Source organism: Tenrec ecaudatus, chromosome 16 (genome assembly GCF_050624435.1).
Source record: "Tenrec ecaudatus isolate mTenEca1 chromosome 16, mTenEca1.hap1, whole genome shotgun sequence".
Lineage (NCBI taxonomy): Eukaryota > Metazoa > Chordata > Mammalia > Afrosoricida > Tenrecidae > Tenrec > Tenrec ecaudatus.
The window spans coordinates 19,476,855-19,501,396 of NC_134545.1; the positions used below are offsets into that span (position 1 = coordinate 19,476,855).

Consider the following 24,542-nt stretch of genomic DNA (forward strand, 5'->3'; position numbering starts at 1 on the left):
AGAAAGCCACCATGAAGCTTGCATATAAATGCTCTCAGAAAGACGCCATGCGTATGAGACAAGTAGAACCCAAATCAGGGGAACCCAGAGATGTGGCTGCTGTGCCCTAGAGAACCCTTCTAGGCTTGTAAACTTCTGCACTTCTGGTAGCCACCGGGGCAAAATCAACACGGTGTCACAAAGGACCCCCCCCACACTACTTAATGACCTTGGGCCCGACGAGTTATATCCTTCCCAAGGAGACTGCTCTCAAGGTTAACAGTAGGGGTGTCCTACACCAGCCCAAGAGTATAATGGAAGACATCTCAGGAGACATCCACTCAAGACACTGTCTCAACTCCAAGTATCACCACTGGACATGGCCTGTAGCTTTAGCCGGGCCCTCTGCCCTAGACTTGCCAGTGGATTCTATTGCTGCAAATGTCGTTTCACTGTCCTCGCTTCAATCCTGACCCTTATCCGTGCAGCTCTTAGACTCAATTTGATCCCCTATCATGATTTTCATTCTGAAATAACCATGCATCTCCATACTACCTCTATCTCACTTGAACCTCTTTGTACCAGCGGTTAAGTACACACCAGGCAGGTGGCTGTATGACACTTTGTTGAATACAATCTCTCTGGGAATGAGAACACTGCTTCCTTAAGACTTTCTTAAGTAAAACCACCAAGAATCCAGGTGTTCTCTCTTATATCCTTCCACTTATGCTGGCTGACAATCCTTAGTGCATTACTAAAGCAACAACCCAAGTACTGCTGACCACCTCCCACCCACCCCCACCCCCCAGCAATGTCTCTCTTATCCAGGGATCCTCAAACTTTTTAAACAGGGGGCCAGTTCACTGTCCCTCAGACTCGTTGGAGGGCCGGACTATCGTTTACCAAAAAACTATGAACAAATTCCTATGTACACTCCACACATCTTATTTTGAAGTAAAAAAAAGAAATGGGGCAAAAACACCCGGCGGGCTGGATAAATGTCCTCGGCGGGGCACATGTGGCCCGTGGGCCCTAGTTTGACGACACCTGCTTATCCAATTGTCTTTGTAGCTTCATTAAAATACCTTGTCTCCTTTCCTCTAGATGCTAGCACTTTGCTTCTCCTTCAACGACTGACTCATCTATTTATACACTTAAAGTGCCTCCACTACCCTTTGATATCTTAACTGCAGGGCATGTTACTCAAATCCCTTAACCACAAAACCTCACCATCACGAGTTACCAGGGGATGTCCCCTTAGACAACTTCCTTACCTGGATACACACTCAGAAGCTAAAGTCTGTCTTATACTTAGAATAACCTCCTCAATTCACCCCCCATGCCCTAGGTCAGGAATTGATCCAGTCCCTGCCAGGGTGGTATCATCATTGACTAATCGCCCAAACTCTCCTAATTGGGCTCTGGAGTCCAGTACATCAAAAAAAAGAGCCCTCACTAATCAACAACTACAGAAAACTCTGACCTGACACACTCAAAATGTGGGTAAAGCCTTGAGTCACCTAACATAATAGGAATCCCTTGACTGCTCTCTAGCTCAGGATGCTTCCTGTGATGGGGGGATAAGCCATTTCGGCTGTGTAAGCACCATGGGGCAGCCTTGGTCACGCAGTGATTAAGCACTCTGCTGCTAACTGAAAGGACAGAAGTTCAAACCCACTGGCTGCCCACCAGGAGGAAGAAATGGCAATCTGCTTCTGAAAAGCCCGGGTAACCCCGTGGGCGCAGTTCTACTATATCCAATGGGTCACTGTGGGTCAGAATGAACCCAGTAGCCTCGGTTCGGTTTGGTTTTGAACCATCGTAAAAGACAGTGATAGGACAATAAGGTCTTTCTTGTTACTATGAAAGCTTATGAACCTGGCACTCCACTGGTTTCTGACTCGCTGCCCCTAGTGGTCACTTGAATTCAGGTCATTTTTCACTGGGCATGACCCCACACTTTTCACATCCGCACCACTCAGGTGTCCAATATTCCTATGTCCCTCCTCTAACATAGGGACCTGTTCCACACCTAGTCTTAGGCCTCCCCTGGATAACTGAAGGAAGCACCCTTTGGTCCCATTTGAGAATCTCTTGGACCTGGTGCTATCTCCAGTGGGTACAAAGGAAACAGAATATCTAGCCCCACACATACAAGCACCGCTAAGTTCTTAACCCAACCCTGAAACTCTTATAGAAACAGCTGCCCAAAGGTCCGCATGCCCCATGGCCCTTGCCATTCCCAATGTCCTGTGTCCTGTTATCCTCCTGTTTGGCTGTGTGTGGCGTGCTATATGGTGGACCCTCGGGGGGGTGGGGGGGCTGTGATATGAATATTTGCATTATTTTTGTAGTCTCCCTGGATCCTCCTGTGTTGACCCTGACTGATCATGTCCAGCCTCAGTTAGATCATGGATCGTTGGCGCTCAGCGTCCTCCAGATGACAGAGGTCAGAATATGGTTCAACACGTCTTCATGGGGCACACACAAGGCTCAGGCTGGGAAGAAATGGATGCGGACTACTTCCTCTTTGACCCCACCTTCATAGACAGTGATGCAGAGGAAAGTGAACTGGTGGATGACCCGGAATTCCCGTCGATTGCAAAACCTGTGGGCAGGAGGTGAGGGAGCAAGACTACAGGCAAAACTCCTCTTTGCTTTCAATTGCCGGAGATCTGGTTGCTTTGAGGAATGTCACGGAGGTCGCTTCAGGTAGCAGTAGCAATGCCTGCAACCACAGGACTTGTTTCGTTTTGCTGGATTCCATCTTCTTTGGAGGTGGGCTCTGGGTAGAGGAGGCCCCGAAGTGCAAGCTCAAGTTTCTCCACCTGTGGTTCGGAGTGTTAGGGACCCCATTTCTTCCTGCTCCATTGCCAAGTGCTCCAAAGACGGACCTGGGAGCTGAGACAGCCTCTCTGCTCCCGTAGCCCATGGGTCCCACTGAAACTCATCAGCTGGGGGTGGGGGTGGGGGGCTGGGGTTGTGCTGGCTCTGGCTGAGCAGTGCTGCCTCCAGGGAGCCGGGCATGGAGGTGGAAATGCCAGAGGTGAAAATAGCTCGCGTGTCACTCCATGTGGGCTACATGAGTGGGTAACAGGAGTCTCCAAGACGGAAGTTGTGGGTGATGAAACCTCCAAATGCTGGCCTGGAGCGAAGCTTGAGGCAGGGGCTGGGGCTGGAGCTGCTGGGTTTTCTGTCTGGAGTGACTGGAGGTGGTAGCTCCCCGCCGCTGCCCCCTTCCAGGGGTCTGGAATCTCAGCCTGGGGTTGGCGCCAGGGTAAGGGGCAAAAGTCAATGTGATGCTAGGACTACAGATCAGTGCAGACTGGCCAATGCTGTCTGTGGTAGGGCAGGGCACATGGGATCTGAAGGCACTGAGCCAATGGTAAGAGTCGGCTGGCGCCCAAGAGAGGCCCCAGAAGGAGAGGCTAAGGGGATGCAGAGGTGTCCATTAGTGTGACCCCCAAAGTCATCAGCAGCCCAGGAGCAGGGCAGAGAGGTATCCATGAGTGTGACCCTCCTTCATGTCAGAAGCAGGCTGAAGGACCAATTTGGCACTTGTGTTGGGAAGAACCAAGGGAGGCAGCAGCGATAGGCAGGCCCGGGATGAGAGGAGAATGAAGATCCCTGGCTGGAGGAGGGGCGTCTGATGAGGAGCCTGGAGAATGTACACACCTTGGAGGCAGGGAGGGCGGCTATAAGATCAGGTAAGTGAGAAGATGGGCTTCCTTTGTTAGCAAGCAGGCCTGGCACAGAGGGAGCTGGGGACCAGCGACTGAGAGAGCCCAGCGGGCAGGTCAATCCTCTGCATGTCTGATCATGGAGTATCAGGAGACTGAAAGAGGCTGAGGGCAGTGCGTGTGACAAGGTGGCTGAGAAGGGATGGCTGGAGAAGCCAGTTGAGCAGGCTTCGGAAGAGCCGCTAGGCGTCAGGGCTCCAGCTCCATCCTCCAAGTTGTCAGCGGCTGCCTTGGGCCAGGGGCTGGAGGGGGGTGATGCCGGAGGAGGGGCAGTCACTGCTGTATGCATCACTGGAAGGCTGTGGGGAGCTGCAGCCCAAGGAGGACTCCAGCCTCCATTAACAGTCTAGGCTTTTTAGCACAAGACTCTGGAGGTAGCACCGGCGGGTCCCCTCACCTCCCTCACAGCAGAGGAATCCTGCATTTCTCGAGCTCCAAGATGAGAGTCCGCAGCCCCTCAAGGTGTGTTCCTGCCTCGAGGATCTTCCTCTAAGCCGACTTGACTTGCGAGATCCCAGGGCCTCACTGTCTTGAGACCTCTAGGGGGTAACAGGTGGGGAAGGGGGTAGAGGTGTGGCAGGAACCCTATTCCTCTTCAGAGGTGGGACTCCTGGGGTGGAGCTGTCGGAGCTGGGGGTGGTGGTAAGTTTTGGGGTGGTTTTTTTTTTTTTTTTGCTTGCTTGAGCTCAGAAAGGGAACCTGAGATGTCTGGGTGGAATCTTCTTCTGAATCCAGGAGGAGTGGGGAGGGGGTCAGTCTTCAGAGGCCAGGCCTGGGAAGGAAGGAAAGAAGAGTCACCTCTGTGGACATCCAGGGGGCGACATAAAACCACATTCTCCTACTGCCATCGGGCCACCCTGCCTCTCCCCCGCGGGGCCATCCTCTTGCTGTTGGGGCGATGACCTTCCACCTGGCCTGCGCTGTGTCATGGCAAGGGCACACCTGGGTGTTGCAGGCCACAGAGGTGACAGCCTGCTCTAGGGCCAAAGAGAGAAGGCCATTGCTCACCGCGCTCGCGGAGCTAACCTTGGGATCACTCCAGCTTCTTTCTCTGAGGACCAGGCCAGCACTCCAAGAGGAGAGTCCCAGGAAGGACCCCAGAGTCTGCAGTGTCACCATCATTGTCTCCAGGGGACTCAAGTCGGGGGTTGGGGGCAGCAGGGGGTCCAGAGCACCCCAGGCAGGACAGCGGGAGCCGAGGGCACCTGAAAAATGTTACCACCACCCACCGGCGGGACCTCGGCCTGCAGTGCAGGGGTACTGGGGCCAGGAGCCCAGTCTGCCCATTAGAATCGCAGAGGCGGGGCTCGGCCCTTGAGTAGGGGGGAGACTCAGGGTCCTGGTTCCGATCTGGGGATCTGGCTGAGAGCCAAGTGCTGGGCGCTGGGGCCAGGCTGCCAACCCCGGGGCTAAAGCGGAACCCACCTTGTGGGGCCTGAGGCTGAGAGACACCTTCTGTACCTCTCTTTGTGGATGGGGAGCGAAGCAGGGTGTGTACGCATGCGCTGTGTCCTGCAGTCTCAACCGCTGCGGCACGCTGACCCCTCGAGGACCAGGAGCTAGGGACGCGGGAGGAATGGTCGCTATGCTCCCTGTGCACGTGCGCGAGGAACAGGGGCGTGCGCCAACGAGCGCAGGCCCAGTGGCAAAGACTGTGGCTCAGTCCCTGGGCCTTCTGGGGCTCCTGGCTCCTCAGCTGGCCTGCAGCCAGGGGAGCTGGTTGCCGGAGCCGGGTCTCCTCTCTGCCTGGCTGGCTGGAGCTGTCAAAGACAGGGCAGGATAGGTGTGTGACCAGGCACACTGCCAGAAGCTGGGCTGCAGGCTCCACGGTTCCTGTACAGGGTGGTAGCTTTGAGACCAGTCTCTGAATGTCCCCACAAGCTTTGCACCCTGTGACCACGCCAAGGGGCAGCTGCTAAATGACAGATGAGAGAAGTGAGCCAGATGCAGCTGGGCTGGGAGAGACCAGCTTACCAGGGAGCCCCCAAAACTAAACAAAAACACCAACTCTACTGCCATCAAAGCATTTTCAACTCATAGTGACCCTAGAGGTCAGGGTCTATGGTCAGAGGTCTGCCTCTGTGGGTTTCTGAGACTGGAACTCTTTATGGGAGTGGAAAACCTCATCTTTCTCCTGAGGAGCATTTGGTGGTTTCGAACCGCTGACCTTTAGATTAGCAGCCCAACGTGTAACCACTATGCCGCCTGGGCTTTATATATACAGATCTCTTGCAGCTCAACATGAAAAAAGACAAACAATAATCAAAAATGCAAAAAGAACGTGAAGAGGCATTTTTTTAAATGATCAACACAGGCAAGAGGGGCGGGGAGGGAAGGAGAGAGAGAGAAAACAGAACCACATTCAAGGTACTGCTTCTGCTGGGATGAGTCCGATTGCACCACTGTGTTTTGCACGTGCCACACTCCACAGTAAAAGCCAAACCCAAACATAAAACACCACCAGAGATTATCTTTCAGATAAACAGATTGGTTTGCAACATAGTAACATAGTATCACCTATGATTATTATGCGCCTTAAAAAGTGTCTAAGGCCATCCAACAGTGAAGCCACAAGCCCACATGGAAGAAGCACACCAGCCAGTGCGATCATGAGGTGCCATCGAGACCGGGCAATGGGCATCAGAAGATTCATAACAAACAACAAACAAACAGATAGAAATGCGTTGGTGAGAATGTAGGGGGTTGGAGCGGAGACCCAGAGTTCATCTGTGGACAGTGGAACATGCCCCACAAAGGGGTCTCAGGGAGGGAGGGAGTCAATCAGGGTGCAGTAGAGACCGATGGATCACGCAATGTACCTCTGATCCCTTGAGGCCTCCTCACCCCCCACTACCATGACCCCAGTGCTGCTTCCCACTCTGGACTGATGGGAACATGCACATAGGAGCAGCCAAGAGCTAAAGCTCACGACACACGGAACCCAGGAACAGGAGTGGGAACAGGAATAGCGACACCGGGGAAGGGGAGGGAGAAGTGGGGAGGAAGGGGGGACCAATCGCAATGAATGGCACATAACCGCACACCCCCATCCAGGGGGAAGAACAACAGAAACCAGAGGGGAAGGGAGACAGCAGGGGGCGTGAGATATGAAAATACTAACAGTCTAGAATCTATCCAGGGGCCACGAGATGGGGGGAGGGAGGGGATAAAAAAGAGGAGCTGATCCCAAGGGTTCAGTAGAAAGGACATGTCTAGAAAAGAATGATGGCAATATAAGAACTAATATGTCAGAGACAACTGATGTGTGGATTGTAATAAGAATTGTAAGAGCCCCCAATAAAATGATCTTAAAAAAATGTATATAGAAACCAGTCAGCAGTTACCCTAAAACAGAGATGAGAAGGTAAGTGTTGGGGTCTGGGAGGGGGTGAGGGTCGAAGAGGATGAGTGGAGCTAGATTCATGGAAATGCGACAACCAGAACAGAAATCATAAGAATGTTAATTAAAAAACAATAACTCACTGCCATTGAATCAGCGCCAATGCATAGAGCCCCTCTAAGGCAGACTAGAACTGCTCCAGTGAGATTCTGAGACTGTAACTCTTTACAGAAATAGAAAGCCCCGCCTTTCTCCCCAGGAGAGGCTGGTGGTTCCAAACTGCTGACCTTCTGGATAGCAGCCTAATGCTAATCACCGTGCCATAATGTGATATAATGTGAAAAGTGTGGCCGATGTCATTGAACAACACGTATAGAAATTGTTTAAAGGGAACCTAATTTGCTAGGCAAACTCTCCCCAAAACACAATAAAACATATTTTATTTTTTCCAAAACCATTTTATTGGGTGCTCATACAGATCTTGTATTGTTTCATAGTTCAATCACATCAAGCAGTATTGTACAATTTGCTACCTCAAACAGCCTCAAAACATTCCCTTCCTTCTTGAACCCCTTGACATCGGCTCCCCTTTTCCCACTCACCCCTAAAAAACAGTTTTAAAAGCCACTGTAATCAAAATAGAGCAGTACACACTAAGAATAGACATATAGACCAATGGATAAAATTGAGAGTCCAGCGGTCACCCACTACACCTATGGTCAACTGGGTTTTTTTCTATCGTTTTATTAGGGGCTCATACAACTCTTATCACAATCCATACATACATCAATTGTGTCAAGCACATTTGTACATTCATTGCCCTCATCATTCTCAAAACATTTGCTCTCCACCTAAGCCCCTGGCATCAGCTCCTCATTTTTTCCCCTCCCTCCCCGCAAACCCCTTCCTCGTGAACCCTTGATAATTTATAAATTATTATTTTGTCACATCTTGCACTGTCCGACGTCTCCCTCCACCCCCTTTTCTGTTGTCCATCCTCCAGGGAGGAGGTCTCATGTAGATCCTTGTAATCGGTTCCCCTTTTCCAACGCCCTGGTCAACTGATTTTTGACCAAGGTTCCGGGTACAACCAAGGAGAGGAAACATAGTCTCCAGTGAATGGTCCTGGGACAATTGGACTTCTATAGGCAAAAGAACAAATTTGGGCCCATGCCTCATACCACATGCGAAAATTAACCCAAAATGGATAAGCCACTTAACTCTAAGGATTAAAACCATAAAGCTCTTAGGACAAAGCTAGTAATGGGTGGTGAGATATGCCATCACAAGGATGAACAACCTGAGCAACTGGAGCAGTTGGACTTCCTGAGAATGAAAGACCTGTGCATCAAAGAGTGTTAACAACAACGTGTAGGGGAAGGCGGGGTGTGTGTGTGTGTGTGTGTGTGTGTGTGTAGAAAAACAACAACAACAAAGTGTGGAGACTCAGTGTCGTGATTGGCCTGGTCTGACCCTACCACACGGAGGCAAAACACTAAGATCATAAGGCAGAGAACCGGGGCGTGGGGATGGGGGGACAGGGGGGTGAGGAGCAGAGCAGGGAGGTCCCGAGGGAGTACAAAGGATAGATTTTGGGGCCAGAGCGTGGCACCCCATCGGACTGGAGGACACTCCTAGAGGTCAACAAACAGACCTTCAACTATCTACAGGTTTGTCTTTTATTTATTTATTTGTTTTGGGGGGGTTATTGTTTTTCTTTGTTGTTGTTGTGTTCTCTTTTGTCGCTTTGTCTTGCTCTGCCTTGTTTTTTTGTGCATGTTATTATCTCTGCAGATCTATCTAGATAAGATAGGCTGGATGAACAGTCTGGAGGAGAAAACAATGGGACCGATGGTTCCAGGGGGACATGGAAGATGGGGAGGTGGGGGAAATGAGATGGTGTTGACCAACCCAGGGACAAGGGAACAACAAGTGACCCAAAATTAGTGGCAAGGAGGGTGTGAGAGGCCTGGTAGGGATTCATCAAGGGCAATGTAACAGAGAGAAAATACTGAAACCTAAATGAAAGCTGAGCATGATAGTGGGACAAGAGGGAAGTAAAGGGAAATAGAGAAAAGAACTAGGAGGCAAAGGGCATTTATAGAGGTCTAAATAAAGTTATGTACATATGTAAATATATTTATATAGGATGATGGAGAAATAGATCTACGTTCATATATTTATAAGTTTAATATTAAGGCAGCAGATGGACATTGAACCTCCACTCAAGTACTTCCTCAACACAAGAACACTTTGTTCTATTAAATTGGCATTCCATGATGCACACCTTCCCGACACGATCACTGAAGACAAATGTCTGCATAAGCAAATGTGGTGAAGAAAGCTGATGGTGCCCGGCTATCAAAAGATATAGCATCTGGGGTTTTAAAGGTTTGCAGGTAAACAAGCAGCCAACCAGCTCAGAAGCAACAAGGCCCACGTGAAAGACGCACACCAACCTATGTGACCATGAGGTGTCGAAGGGATCAGGTATCAGGCATCAAAGAACAAAAAAATATCACATCATTGTAAATGAGGGTGAGTGCAGAGTGGAGACCCAAAGCCCATCTATAGGTAATGGGGCACCCCCTTACAGAAGGGTCTCAGGGAGGAAACGAGCCAGTCAGGGTGCAGTGTAGCTTCCTCACCCCCACTATCATGGTCCCAATTCTACCTTACAAATCCATCTAAACCAGAGAATGTACACTGGTACAGATAGGAACCGGAAACACAGGGAATCCAGGACAGATGATCCCTTCAGGACCAGTGGTGAGAGTGGCAATACTGGAAGTGTAGAGGGAAGGTAGGGTAGAAAGCGGGAGCTGATTATAAGAATCTACACATAACCTCTTCCCTGGGGGACGGACAACAGAAAAGTGAGTGAAGGGAGACGTCGGACATTGTAAGACATGACAAAATAATAATAATTTGTAACTTATCAAGGGTTCATGAGGGATGGGGGAGCAGGGAGGGAGGGAGGGAAAAAATGAGGAGCTCATACCAAGGGCTTAAGTGGAGAGCAAATATTTTGAGAATGATGAGGGCAACGAATGTACAATGTGCTTGACACAATGGATTTATGTATGGATTGTGATAAGAGTTGTATGAGCCCCCAATAAAATGATTTTTTTAAAAAAGAACAACAACAAAGTGAAGGGAAATCCTACATCGTGGGAGTAAATATTATTTACAAACAATGAGCCCGATCAGGGTTTTTTATCAATAATATATAAAGACTTCTTGCAGCGCAATATGAATATAAAAGACAGACAACCCACTCAAAAACGTGCAAAGGATTTGAGGAGACGTTGTTTTCCAAAGAAGCTCACAGTCAACAGATGCTCAGTTGTTATTGTTGTTCAGTGCAGGAGCGTCAACATCGACTCATAGTGACCCCATGTCCCAGGGGGCTTTCAATGCTACAAACGCAGTAGGATTTTAGATTACCAGGTCTTTCTCCCACAGAACCGCTGGAGGGTTGAAAGCTCCAATAAGCGCGAGTCATTATGGAAATGCAAATCAAAACCACCCAAGTAGGATGAGCACGATCAGAAAAATGGCAAACAACGCATGTTTTTTTAAAATTAATTAATTATTACATTTTATTAGGGGCTCATACAACTCTTATCACAATCCATAGATATACATATACATACATCAATTGTATAAAGCACATCCGTACATTCTTTGTCCTAATCATTTTCTTTTTTTTTAAATCTTTTTATTGGGGCTCATAAGGCTCTTATCACAATCTGTACATACATCAAATGAGCAAAGCACCCTTATACATTCGTTGCACTCGTCACTCTCATAATTCACCTTCCACTTGGGTTCCTGGAATCAGCTCAGTTTCCCTTTTTTTCCCCCCATCCCCCTCCCTCCCCGATCCCACCCCTGGTCCCTTGATAGTTTATAAATAATTATTACATCTTATCTTACACTCCCCGGCGTCTCCCCTCACCCACCTCCCCATTGCCCATCTCCCAGAGAGGAGGTTACACATAGATCTCCGAGATCGGTTCTCCCTTTCTACACGCCCTTCCCTCCTGGTGTCGCCACTCCCACCGCTGGTGTTGAGGGGTTCATCTGTCCTAGATTTCCTGTGCCTCCAGATCCCCACTGCACCGCTGTACATCCTCTGGAACAACCAGGTCCGCAAGGCAAGGTAGGATTGGGGTCATGATGATTGGGAGGGGAGGAAGCGTTCAGGAACTAGAGGAAGGTTTTGAGTTTCATTGTTGTTACACTGAACCCTGTGTGGCCCATCTCCTCCTCACTACCCCTCTGGAAGGGGTGTTCAGCTCTCTACAGGTGGGCATTGGGTCCCCATCATGCACTCCCCCTCTTTCACGGCGATGTGTTTCTCACCACCACCCCATCTTTGATGTTGGAGACCTGGTCTCCTCTGTCCTTCATGGTCACCTATGTTGGTGTGCTGCTTCCATGTGGGCTCGGTTGCTTCTGGGCTAGATGGCCGCTTGTTTGCTTTCAAGCCTTTAAGTCCCCGACGACGCATGTTTTAAAGATGTGAAACAATTGGAATCCTCGTTCATCCTTGAGGGCCTTGTAACAGGGTACAGCTGCGGTGGAGAACAGTTTTTACAGCTCCTCAAAAGCCCCACTGGATGGATATGAGGGACCCCCCTCCCCAGTAAACTTCTTAATGAATTCTTAGGACTTGTCAGGCTTCATTGGGATTAGGCTAAAGTTGTTAGCAAACTTATAAAAGGCTGCCATGGTGACATTGAACCTAAGTGGTCTCTTGTCAATTAGTTTGGTTTGAATTCTTCATACTGTCTGTAGACCCAGAGACATGGCTTGTGTAAGGCGTGCTCAAGTTGACCTTCACCTTGGCTGAGTGAAGATCATCATAGGCTGTGGGGGCCCAGGAGACCAGTGTGTGCTTCTCAAGAGTGCAAAACGCGGGTTCCCAAAGCCTCACCACATTAAAGATTATGGAGGGTTCTCGACAGTACGAATGATCCAGACACTCCCAGTGCTTCCTTCTTTACACAGCCAGTTTTGACAAAACAGGTTTGATTGCATCTTTATCTATCTATCTATCTATCTATCTATCTATCTATCTATCTATCTATCTATCCATCCATCCATCCATCCATCCATCCATCCATCCATCCATCCATCCATTTATTGGTGTGTGTTTTTATTTTACTGAAACTTTTGTCTAATTCTGCAGGATTGCAAGTAGCTTTTTAAATGTATTATGATTACTTAAGCGGTTTCGAATAGAGCAGTTAAGTAGCGCACTGGTTTCTGACTTGGGACAAGCACTGCTTCATTGACCTTCATCTCGCCCAGAGCACCCAAGACTAGCGGGGACCCGTGAATCAGGAAGGGAGTTGTCTCGATTGCGAATTTCTAACCATATTGACCCCCAGTCGGGTGTACCTACAAACCATACATCAATTGTACCCGACATATTCGTGCGTAGATTCCATCGTTCTTTTCTAGACAGTTACTTTCCATTGAGCCCTTGGGATCAGCTCCTCCACCCCTTCTCCCCTCTCCTCTATAACCCTCACGGCCCCCAGGGTGTACCTATTATTGGTTATAATAGCTGAGGTCGCCAACATGCCATCCATTAGCCTGATCAAGCTACTCACTTTTCAGACTACATAAAAATGGGAAACACTTTCTATTCGGTCCCTATTTGTCTCGCATGTAATCGATATATTTTCTTTTTGAATAATTTAGGGGCAGGGTGGGTTGGGAGGGAGGGGAGCTAGGTTACGGTAACAGTGCCCCGAGCATAACTCAACTAATGCAGCTGTGACAGCCTCCAGTGAGTTTCTTTCATTTCAAAGCTGTTTCTGATCAAAGGAAAGATTTCTTTGCAACACACTTGCACATTTCACCTGTGGATGTCTCTCTCTCTCTCTGGCCTCCTCCTCAGGATGTTCCCAAAGGACGAAACATTATACTGGTGGGTTTTTCTACTAATTCTTTTCTGAAGCATTATAGTTCCCAACACACACAAAAAAAGCTTTTTTATGCAGTAAAATGAAAATTTGAAGTCCTGTGTATATTGAATAGTAAAATAGACAGATTTAATTTTATTTATTTATTTATTTATTTATATTATTTTTTTAGATTTAATTTTTTATTTCCACTTGAAGAGTTACATTTCCTATAAAAGTTTACAAATAATGGTTTTTATTTTGATTTTTTCAGTATTAAAAAAGTTGCCTTGATGGCATATTATGATGTAATGCTAATTGCTTGTAGGATAGTTACATATCAGTATTGATTTTTCTTCTTTTTAAAAAATCATTTTATTAGAGGCTCATACATCTCTTATCACAATCCATACATATATCACTTGGGTAAAGCACATTTGTACATTCATTGCCCTCATCATTCTCAAAATATTTGGTCTCCACCTAAGCCCCTGGCATCAACTCCTCATTTTCCGCCTCTCTTCCTGCTCCCCCTCCCTCATGAACCCTTGATAATTTATAAATTATTATTTTGTCATATCTTGCCCTGTTCGACGTCTCCCTTCACCCAATTGTCTGTCCGCCAGGGAGGAGATCACATGTAGATCCTTGTCATCGATTCCCCCTTTCCAACCCACCCTCCTTTCACCCTCCCAGGATCACCGCTCACACCACTGGTCCTAAAGGCATCATCCGCCCTGGATTCCCTGAGTTTCTAGTTCCTATCTGTACCAGTGTACATCCTCTGGTCTAGCCATATTTGTAAGGTAGAATTGGGATCATGATAGTGGGGTATAAATGCCAGTATTGAAACCTAATTTTTAGCTGCTGTCTTGTAGGCATGAACGAATGTTCACCAAACACGTACTTTGTGTTTTATTGCATTGTACACTGCAACTAATAAGCCAAGGAATCGACATATATTAGGTGCATGTACTGGTTCTAAAAACCACAAACTTAAGAATGATGAATTATTAATATACTTTAGTATTTGCTAATTTTACTACACACTTTTGTTATGTATATGTAGGGAAATCATAGGGATTACAAACTTAATTTAAGTAAAGTTTTACAACCATGTATCTTTTTTTTAAAACAATTTATTGGGGCTCATACAATTCTTATCACAGTTCATACACATACATACATCAATTGTATAAAGCACATCTGTACAGTCTTTGCCCTAATCATTTTTTTCTCCTCTTTTCTTTTTTTACATTTTATTAGGGACTCATACAACTCTTATCACAATCCATACATATACATACATCAATTGTATAAAGCACATCCATACATTCCCTGCCCCAAACATTCTCAAAGCATTTGCTCTCCACTTAAGCCCCTTGCATCAGGTCCTCTTTTTTTTCCCCCTTCCTTCCCTTTCCCCCCTCCCTCATGTGCCCTTGGTAATTTATACATCGTTATTTTGTCATATCTTACCCTATCCGGAGTCTCCCTTCCCCCCCTTCTCTGTTGTCCCTCTCCCAGGGAAGAGGTCACATGTGGATCCTTGTAATCAGTTCCCCCTTTCCAACCCACTCACCCTCCACTCTCCCAGCATCGACAACCATGTATCTTATGATACAGGGCCTTTAACTTAAGATGCGCAAAGCACTGATATTATATATGCACTGTAAAGAGAATTATAAGAGTTTTATTTTTATGTTATTAAAAGTTACTTAATAAAGACTTGTTTCTATTTTTAAAAAAAAAAACACAACCCTTACGGGAGTAGTGGTTATATATTGGGCTGCAATCTCAAAAGTCCATAGTTCGAAACCACCAGCTACTTCTTGAGAGAAAGATGGGACTTTCTACTTTCATAAACAGTTGTGGTCTCGGAAACTCCCAGGGCAGTTTTATACTGTCCTATAGAGTCACAATATATGAGGCAGCATGGACTCAAGGGCAGTGAATTTTCAATCAAAAAGTTAAACATAAATCCATCACTAAATGATGTGGCTGGTCCACTCCTAAGTGTACTCTCAAATTAATTGAATGCAGAGACTTACGCAGAAATTTATACACCGATATTTCTTGCAACGCTAGAAATTTCCAGTGTCAAATTGATACACCAATATTTTTTGCAACACTGCAAATTTATATACCCATAGTTAGTGTACCAGTTTGATAATCGGTTGTCATGGCCACAAAATGATGGGGAAGTTAACAAGTTACCAACTAATCAGGAGAAGAACACATTAAGCATACAGTCGTTGGTCAATAGCAACTAAGCCTTTCTCTGGTCCTCAGGCTCTCTGTCACTTGGCTTCTGTGGGTCAGGAAGCCCATTTGCCACTCTGCCTCACTGCCTGCGATCTCAGTGGTAAGCTCCTCTGGTCTCAGGATGGCATGGCCTCTGCTGCCACTTAAGCCAAGGATCCCCAACTTACTTCTCTGGTGGCTCTTCTCCTTTAGTGGCTCCAGGAATGCTCTCTTTCTGCTTCTGACATGGTTCTTTTATACACAGAAGAGTGACAAAACGGACCACTCCACTCCATTGGTGTTCCACACACCCTATTTGCCTGGTTCCACACAATCATTTGGTGGAAGGTATGGAAACATGAAGATCAGGGATTGCAGCCTTCAGTGTGGATTACAACTCAATATAAAGAAAAACAAAATCCTCACAACTGGACCAGTAGGTAACAATATGATAAACAGAGAAAAGATTGAAGTCAAGAATTTCGTCTGGCTCGCACCCATAATCAATGTTCATGGAAGCAGCTATCAAGAGAACAATTGGGCGGACGAACAACAGAAAAAGTGGATCAAGTGTGACCGAGGATGATGTAAGATATGAAAATAATAATCTATAACTTATCAAGGGTTCATGAGGGAGGGAGAGAGGGTGGGGGAGGGAGGGGAAAACAATGAGGAGCTGAGACCAAGGGCTCAAGTAGAAAGAAAATGCTTTGAAAATGATGATGGCAACATATGTACAAATGTGCTTGACACAATGGATGATGTATGGATTGTGATAAGAGATGTAAGAGCCCCCAATAAAAGGATTTAATAACAATAAAAAGAACAAGTGTCCCGACACAACGGCTGGAGCCAAAGTGGGTGAACAAGTAAATGTGGTGAAGAAAGCTGATGGTGCCCGGCTATCAAAAGAGATAGTGACTGGGGTCTTAAAGGCTTGAAGATAAACAAGCGGCCATCTAGCTCAGAAGCAACAAAGTCCACATGGAAGAACACACCAGCCTGTGTGATCGAGTGGTCCCAAAGGGATCAGTTACCAGGCATCAAAGAACAAAAAATCATCATATCATTGACTGCACACCTCCATGATAGGATCGCTGAAGACAAATGGGTGCATAAGCAAATGTGGTGAAGAAAGCTGATGGTGCCCGGCTATCAAAAGAGATAGTGTCTGGGGTCTTAAAGGCTTGAAGGTGAACAAGCGGCCATCTAGCTCAGAAGCAAAAAAGCCCACATGGAAGAAGCACACCAGCCAGTGCGATCACGAGGTGCCAAAGGGACCAGGTATAAGGCATCATGCAAAAAAAAAAAAGATATATGTGTGTGTATGTATGTGTATATATATATATATATATATATATATATATATATACATACATACATACCATATTGAATGAAGGGGGAAGTGCAGAGTGGAGACCCAAGGCCCAAGTGTCGGCCAATAGAGATCCCCTCATAGAGGGGTTTAGGAGAGGAGATGGGTCAGTCAGGGTGCGAGGTAGTACCGATGAAGAACACAGCTTTCCCCCAGATCCTGGATGCTTCCTCCCCCCAACTACCATGATCCGAATTCTACCTTGCAGGGCTGGATAGGACAGAGGCTGTACACTGGTACATATGAGGGTTGGAGGTACAGGGAATCCAGGGTGGATGATACCTTCAGGACCAAGGGTGTGAGGGACGATGCTGGGAGAGTGGAGGGTGAGTGGGTTGGAATGGGGGAACTGATTACAAGGATCCACATGTGACCTCTTCCCTGGGAGAGGGACAGCAGAGAAGGGGGGAAGGGAGACTCCGGATAGGGCAAGATATGACAAAATAACGATGTATAAATTACCAAGGGCATATGAGGGAGGGGGGAATGGGGAGGGAGGGGGAAAAAAAGAGGACCTGATGCAAGGGGCTTAAGTGGAGAGCAAATGCTTTGAGAATGATTGGGGCAGGGAATGTATGGATGTGCTTTATACAATTGATGTATGTATATGTATGGATTGTGGTAAGAGTTGTATGAGTCCCTAATAAAATGTAAAAGAAGAAAAGAGAAAAAAAATGATTAGGGCAAAGACTGTACAGATGTGCTTTATACAATTGATGTATGTATATGTATGAACTGTGAAAAGAATTGTATCAGCCCCAATAAATTGTTAAAATAAATAAATTAAAAAAAAAAGAACAAGTGATGCATTGCATTGGGTCAATATGCTGCACAAGATCTCTTTTGGGTGTTGAAAAGCAAGGATGGTACTGGGGGCACTGAGGTGTGTCTGACTCAAGCCATGCTATTTTCAATTGCCTCGTAGGCATATGAAAGTTGGACATTGAATAAGGAAGGCCAAATAAGAATCGATGCATTTGAATTATGGTGCTGGTAAAGAATATTGAAAGTGTCAAAAAAGAAAGAAAGAAAGAGAGAGAGAGAGAGAGAGAGAGAGCGAAAGAAAGAAAGAGCGAAAGAAAGAAAGAAAGAAAGAAAGAGAAAGAAAGAAAAAGCAAGAGTGAGTCATGCCTGCCGAAAGAACTAACAAATCTGTCCTGGAAGAACTATGGTCAGAGTGCTCGCTCCTAAGAGGCAAGGATGATGAGAGACTTTGTCTTACATGCTTTGGACATGTCAGGAGAGACCAGTCCCTGGAGAAGGACATCATGCTTGGTAAAGTAGAGGGGCAGTGAAACAGAGGGAGGCCCTCAAGGAGATGGATGGATGGACACAGTGGCTGCAACAATGGGCTCAGGCACAGGACCAACGGTGAGGATGGTGCAGGACTGGGCAGTGTTTCCCTCTGTGGTGCCTAGGGGTCACTATGGGTGGGAACCCACTGGGTGGCACCCAACAACAACAACAATAACAAAGACAGATTGAAGAGCTGTATTTAAGTAATTTCACTTACCCATGGTACCCTAATTTTCACATTTCCTCCACATGTTTCCTATTTCCCTTCCTCCTTTACTAGTCCTTCTGCACTTTGCCCTTAAGTAACTGCTGGTCTTTTCATCTTAAATGGTTGATAAGATGTCTCCCTCATTCCTTAAATCAACTGTAGATAGCACTTTTCTGTCCTTCTTAACCTTTGAGGGATTGATTGACTACTTGAGTGCTTCCTCCTCCCTTCAATGTTTTCATCTGCAGTTGATTGGATCCACCGATGCAAAATTCAATAATAAGGAGAACCAATTATTAAGAGCAAAGTTCGGAGTCTCTACTGACAGCCTCGTGGAGCCTTTCTTTCTTTCCTGTCTTTTAAATGACCTTTCGCTTTCTTGGTGTTTGATGTCCTTGACCTCATTCCACAGCTCATCAGGTCTTCTGTCATTGCCATTCAATGTATCAAATCTGTTCTTGAAATTCAGATAGGGCATCCTCAAGGCGTACTTTGGCTCCCGTAGACTTCTTTTCATTTTCTTCAAGTTCAGGGTTAATTCTAGGTGCTAGCACTTTAACAGGCTACAAGGACTGGTCTTTGAAACACCAAGCTTTACTCCAGAAAACCTTACTCCATCCGTGCCATGATGGTCCTTAGGGCCAACTCTATTTTGAGGATGCAGCTCTTCCCCAATCATAGTTTAAGTGGCTTCCGACCTGAGGGGTTCATCTGTCAGTGTCACTGACAATGCTCTGCTTCCATTCAGAGGGTTTTCAATAACTGAGCATGTTTCGATGTTATCCATAGAGTTTTTACTGGCCAATTCCTCTGAAGTGGGCAGCCCCTCCATTCTTTGTAGTCTGGTCTCAGTCTGGAAGCTCAGCTGAAACCTGTTCACTCTGGGGGACCCTGCTGCTATTTGAAATACCTGTGACATAACTTCCAGCATCACAGCGACACACAGCCAGCACAGTATGACAGACTGACAGACATGTGCTTGTGGAAGACATGATGCTGAGTGAAATAAGTCAGCTACAAAGGGACAAATACTGTATGGTTTTGTTTTCATGAAATATTAGAGCAGACAAAAAGCAAGTCCATGAGTGTTTACCAGTAGTAAGAGAGACGGGAAAGGAGACACCTGGCTTTAATGGGGAGGCACTGAGTTTCTTTTCATGATGATGGGGCGAAATCTATAAATAATTTTCATAATTAGTCAACATGGTGAGTAATTACTACCAGAATTATACGCATTTAAAAAACAATTAAAATGTTTTATATCACACGCAAAAATGTTTTATATCACAATTTTAAAAATCATGAAATAATTTGTACTTTTGACCTGCCACCAATTCGTGGGCAACTCTAATTCAGGGATGGGGATCCCTGATCTGAGGAAACGGAACACAGTCCTAGTAAAAGGAAGAATATGGGTGACACAGGGTTGTACTGATTAAGAAGAGTAAGAAGGGATCTTGCAAATGTTCTAACCGCGCTATGAAGTAACCTGAAGGGACCAGCTAGGAGGAGACTTGGCCATCATGTGGAAATTCCCAGGGTAATTTGTGGGATGCCGGGCTCCTCCATCATTTCCTCCTTGGGGTCTGGACCAAATACCAGTAGAGTTTAATTTTATACCTGTGCCTATTTTTCCCATTCTCTAGAATCAGAGTACACAAGAGGGAGGCCCGCCCTGGACCCTATTACTTAGCTTGCTGACATCAATTGAATGTGAAGTCCACCCTTTTCTTTGAAAGGCCAATTTCCCCCGAAGTATTTGACAATGAGGAGTGCCATTGTCCATAAACCAATGAATGAAATCTGCAGGATGAGGCTCTTACAAACTGCCCCAGGCGACCATATACAAGATAGACTATAGTCAGTAATCACACTCAACAGTTTCCAGAGGGGGGACAATTTTTATGTTCAGAGAAAATTTTTACAAGTCCACTTAAAGATATGCAAGAGAGAGGGTGAATTGAACTTTTAAAGGGACTCCCCCCCTTTTTAAAAAAATACCTTTGTTCAGATTTTTAAAATTTTATTTAGTATTGTTTGGGAGTTAATACTCATATCATTCCACAGTTCCAACTCGTCAAGCGGTATTGTAACCTGCTAACACATTCTGTTTCAAAACACAGTTTTCCCTCCTGGACTCCTTGGCATCATCTCCCCTTTTCGCCCCTTCCCACCCCAAAACCCTTATTGCACTTTGTTGTGCCTATAGGTCCATTAATCCTGGGTATCATATACCGTAAAATAGGAAAACATATAAAACATATGACACCCCGCCCTCATGACATAACACCTCTGAGCTCAACCCTAATATGAACAAACAAAAAGCAAAACAAGAAAAAAAGACAATGTTGACAACCAAATCAGGTTCTAGCGTGCATCAGAGGGGAGATCGACTAACGAAGCTTTCACTGTACAAGTCAGTTGATCTCAAGGGCCTTTTGATACGGGTAGAGAACACCATGCGGCAGCAGCGCTGGCAGACGAGGTCGCGCCTGCACGAACCCCGTGGGGTTGGGGGGTGGGGGTGGGGGGTTGCGCTCAGGGACCTCTCGCTCGGTCGGCTCGGACTCCATTTCCCACAAGCCCGCGCGCGCGACTCTACTACCCACAATTCCGCGCCACTTCCGGAGCGGCCGAGGAGTCCCGGGCTTCTTCCGGGTGTGGGCCTGGCGCTGCGGTTGAGGCGACGGCAGAACGGGCCGCGGGTGGCGGGAGCGGGGGTGGGGCCGGCATGGACGTTTCGGGGCAGGAGACCGACTGGCGGAGTGCCGCCTTCCGGCAAAAGCTGGTCAGTCAAATGTGAGTAGGGGTCGGGGGTGGGGGGAAGTGGCGGGATCGGGGGTCCTTTCCCCCTCAGCCTTCCCTCGCGCCGCGGGTGAGGCCCGGACGGGACGGGACCCTCCGGAGGGAACCGGGTCCTCTGGGATCCGAGGGCACCCAAAGAGTGAAGGTGCCGGGGACCCGTGTGGGCTCTGGGGCGCGGCCCTCCTCTGGCTCCCGCCTCCGCGCTCGGCCGACCCGGGTGTGCTTTCCTGGGGCCGAACTCTGCCACCCAGCGAGCTCGGGCTCTGAGTCATCGCCCCGAGCTGGCGAGCTTGTCACCCGGGTGCCTCGGAGGCAGCCTGCCCCCGCTGCCTCCTCGCCGACTGCAGAAAGTGCAGGGGGAGGCAGCCCCGCAGTGGGATCTGCAGAGCTGAGCGCTTCGTGGGCGGGAGGCCACCGGGGAGGGGGCAGCTTGGGGCTGTGGGTGCTGGGGACCTCACGACGAGGTGTGTCCCAGAGCGTTGGTCGGCTCTGGAGGTGCGAAGGTGGAGCTGGGTTACACAGCCTCCTCTTGGCGTCCCCCCTCCCGCTCCGCCGCCAATGCCTGAAGACTGAAGGGGTTCTCCCGAGCGGGCGAGCACCCCAGCCCCTCGCGCGGACTGAGCCCACCTTTACCAGCCTCCCGGGGAGCTTTCTGGTTGTTGTGACAGCCTCAGATTCACCCCAACCCAAACTCGCTGCCGTCGAGTCGGAGCCGACCCCTAGCTACCCCAGAAGACAAGGGTAGAGCTACCCCTGTGAGTTTCCGAGGCTGTGGCAGTTTACTGGAGTGGAAAGCCCCGTCTTTCTCCTCCGCGCGGCTGGTGGTTTCGAACTGCTGGCTTTGTGCATGGCTGCCCACGTGTATGAAGGGGCCGTGTACCCCTGGGGTCCCGCGGGCAGTTAGCTTGGGCAGGCCCAGAACAGCCTGTGGTGTAGGTGGTAAGTCGGTGGGGATGGGGGTGGGGGGAACGCAGCGGGAGCGGGCGGTGGAAGCGAGTGCCGGCGGGACTTTTCCTGCCGCCCGAGAGTTCTGCGGTTGGGAGAACTAGAGCCAGGAGGAAAGGAGAGGGCGCTGGAATGAAGGTTAGCACGCGTGCCAAGGTGTTGAGTCTGCCTTTGGCATCTGGCCTGCGTTAAGGTAGTGAAAACACCCTGGGTTGGGACGTTCCTGAAAATACCAGGCCGCGGATCAAGGACAGCGATGACGCCCGAGAAGCCAGTTAGGAGACCAGGATGGGCCACTTGGGGGACTTGTTCTTTTTCTTCCCTGCCCACCCGGCCCTGGATCACCACAGCCTGCCCCACTAAATGCAACCACGAAACGGTGCGGAATGGCCCAAGCCAGTGACGATGCAGGCCTTTTTTCACGGGGGCAGAACGGGAAAGGGGAAGACAGACTCAGAGAAGGGAGGCTGGCAGTGCTGGGTGACTAACTAGGTGGGCTGAGGGGGCTGAGCTTCAGTGGGGAAGGAAGGAAGTGGGCTGTGCCAAGGAAGGAACTGGGACTACCCTGTGAGAGATTCTAGGCCATTGTGCAGAGCTGGCAGAACCTGTGAACAGGCTTCTGTTGCTGTGGGCAGCAAGTTGTTACCAACTCCTGGCGCTGCCCGCGTGTGTGCGCGCGCGTGTGTGTTTTGGGGTGGGGTGTGGTGGGGACAACTGGTTTCACTTTGAAGTAGAGTGCCAGGTGATTCTTCATTTCCTCCAAGCTTTCTGTTAGCAGCCAGGAGTGTCCCCTATCTCAAGGATGCAGACGAGGGGGCTTTGAGGTATTTGTGGGGGGGAAGGTTCTTTTCAGTTTTCCCACAAATTCATGGAAGCCCTTGGGGCACAGATTCCTCTGTGGGGAACCTCTGATTATTGGGGGAGTTGCCACCAAAGGTCAGTGGACTGGGCAAAGGGGGTGTGAAGGAGGACTGCATATTGAGGCTGCATGCATAATTCATAATTCAGCTTCCTTTTGCATCCAGTGAACTGAGCTCTTTCTTTTTGTGAGATCATTATTTGTGTTTTGGTTCCTTTGGTGTTGTCTCTACTTGCAGGTGTAAAGCACCAGTTCTATTATCTGATCGTTTCTGCAGGTCAGGGGATCAGGTAGGCTCAGCTGAGTTCTCTGTCTAAGGTCTTAAGGGGCCAAGACCAAGGTGTGGCAACACTGCATTCCTTCTGGAGCTTCCGGGAAGAGCTGCGTCTCACTCCTTCAGGTTGCTGGTAGTACTCTTTCCCTGCTGGCTGTTGGCCAGGGGCCAGTTCCTTCTCAGAGGCGGCTGGACACCATCTCAGGCCTTCTAGGGGCCCCTCCAGAAAGGCAGACAGAGTTCTGCTTGGGCTTCCAATCTGACTCCAGCCAGAGAAATGTCTCTGTTGTGAAGACCTCAGAGGTGATTGGACCCACTTAGGAAAGCCAGGATAATCTCCCTATTTTAAAGTCTGTCATCTGAATGACACCTGCAAAATCCCTTTGGCTAGATGTAGTGGCCTCTTCCAAGGTCCCAGGGATTATAGTTGCCATGGAGCTGACCCTCATTCACAGTGATCCCATGTGTGCCAAAGCAAACCAGCCCCATTGTTTATTTTGTTGTTATTCTTTAAGACACTAAAGCATTTCTTTATGGTGGCTGATTTAAGATGATTTAGGTGGTGGGGGTGTGTGGTATGGGTCTCCATAGGGTTTTCAGTGGCTGCTGTTTTGGAAGCAGATTGTCAGGCCTTTTTCCCAAGGTGCTTTGGGTGGACTTGAACCTTCAGCCTTCTAGTTAGCACCATGTAGGGACTCCCATAAAGATTCCCAAATTCAAACCCTCTGCCATCTGGTTGATTGTGACTCCTAGTGATCCTATAGGACAGAGTAGAATTGCTCCTTAGGGATTCTGAGACTGCAGATCTTTATAGGAGTAGACCACATCCTCTTTCTTCCGCAGACCAGCTGGTGGATTTGAACTGCTGGTCTTGCTGTTCACAACCCAAGGCTTACTTTGTCAGGTTTAATCTTTCTGGGGAGAAAGATGAGGCCATTTACTTACCTAAAGATTGGCCACCTTAGAAACCCTACTCTGCCCTCTAGCACGAGGGTCACTATGAGTTATAATCTACTTGAGGGCAGTGGGTTTGGCCTTTTGGTTTCTTAGTCTGTACTGCCTCCACCCCACCTCCTCCCACCTGTCTGGCCATTGGTCCCTACTCCAGTCCCATCCTCCTCTGCCAGCAGCCACGTGATGTAATGCACAATCTGCCGTAACACTGCAGAAAGCCACCAGTGCTTCGAGGGAAGTCTAGGACCCACCTTCAGCCTGGCTGAGACTCACATCTCTCAGCTTCATTAGCATTCCCAGTGCTTTGGGGGGCATGTGCTGGCCCCTTTCTGGAGTCCACTTCCTTTGTTTTCTCTTGTAAACAAAATTTTAAAATATGGGAGACTGTGTTCATACACAGGATCAACTTTTACTCTTGGTCTCGGTGTCTACATGTGTGTCTGATGTGCAGAGGGCCCTTCTAGTGATAGATTTCCTCTCAATCTGTGCGAGATGCGGTGCCTACAGTGAAGTTCCATAAAATGAGGCATGCCTGTAATCTCAAGTCCCTGACTGTGGGGTCTGGTCTCACTCCTTTGCATCTTGGTGAGTTTCCAGCACAGTGC

The 24,542-nt window shown here is 48.0% G+C and overlaps 1 protein-coding gene and 1 pseudogene across 3 annotated transcripts in view; one reads left to right on the plus strand and one right to left on the minus strand.

Moving 5' to 3' along the window:
- LOC142429634 (mitochondrial import receptor subunit TOM5 homolog) overlaps window positions 1-20,673 on the minus strand; it is a 33,684-nt pseudogene extending 13,011 nt beyond the window's left edge.
- Window positions 20,674-20,744: 71 nt separating this feature from the next.
- MED15 (mediator complex subunit 15) overlaps window positions 20,745-24,542 on the plus strand; it is a 49,400-nt gene continuing 45,602 nt past the window's right edge. Inside the window, exon 1 of one of the 3 annotated variants that reach the window (XM_075535004.1) lies at window positions 20,745-20,899. In XM_075535004.1, coding sequence (XP_075391119.1) covers window positions 20,832-20,899 — 68 coding nt within the window. In that variant the 5' untranslated portion in view covers window positions 20,745-20,831. Of the gene's footprint in view, window positions 20,900-21,641; window positions 21,661-24,542 lie in introns of those variants that run through there. The other 2 variants (XM_075535005.1, XM_075535006.1) reach the window with 2 other exon arrangements.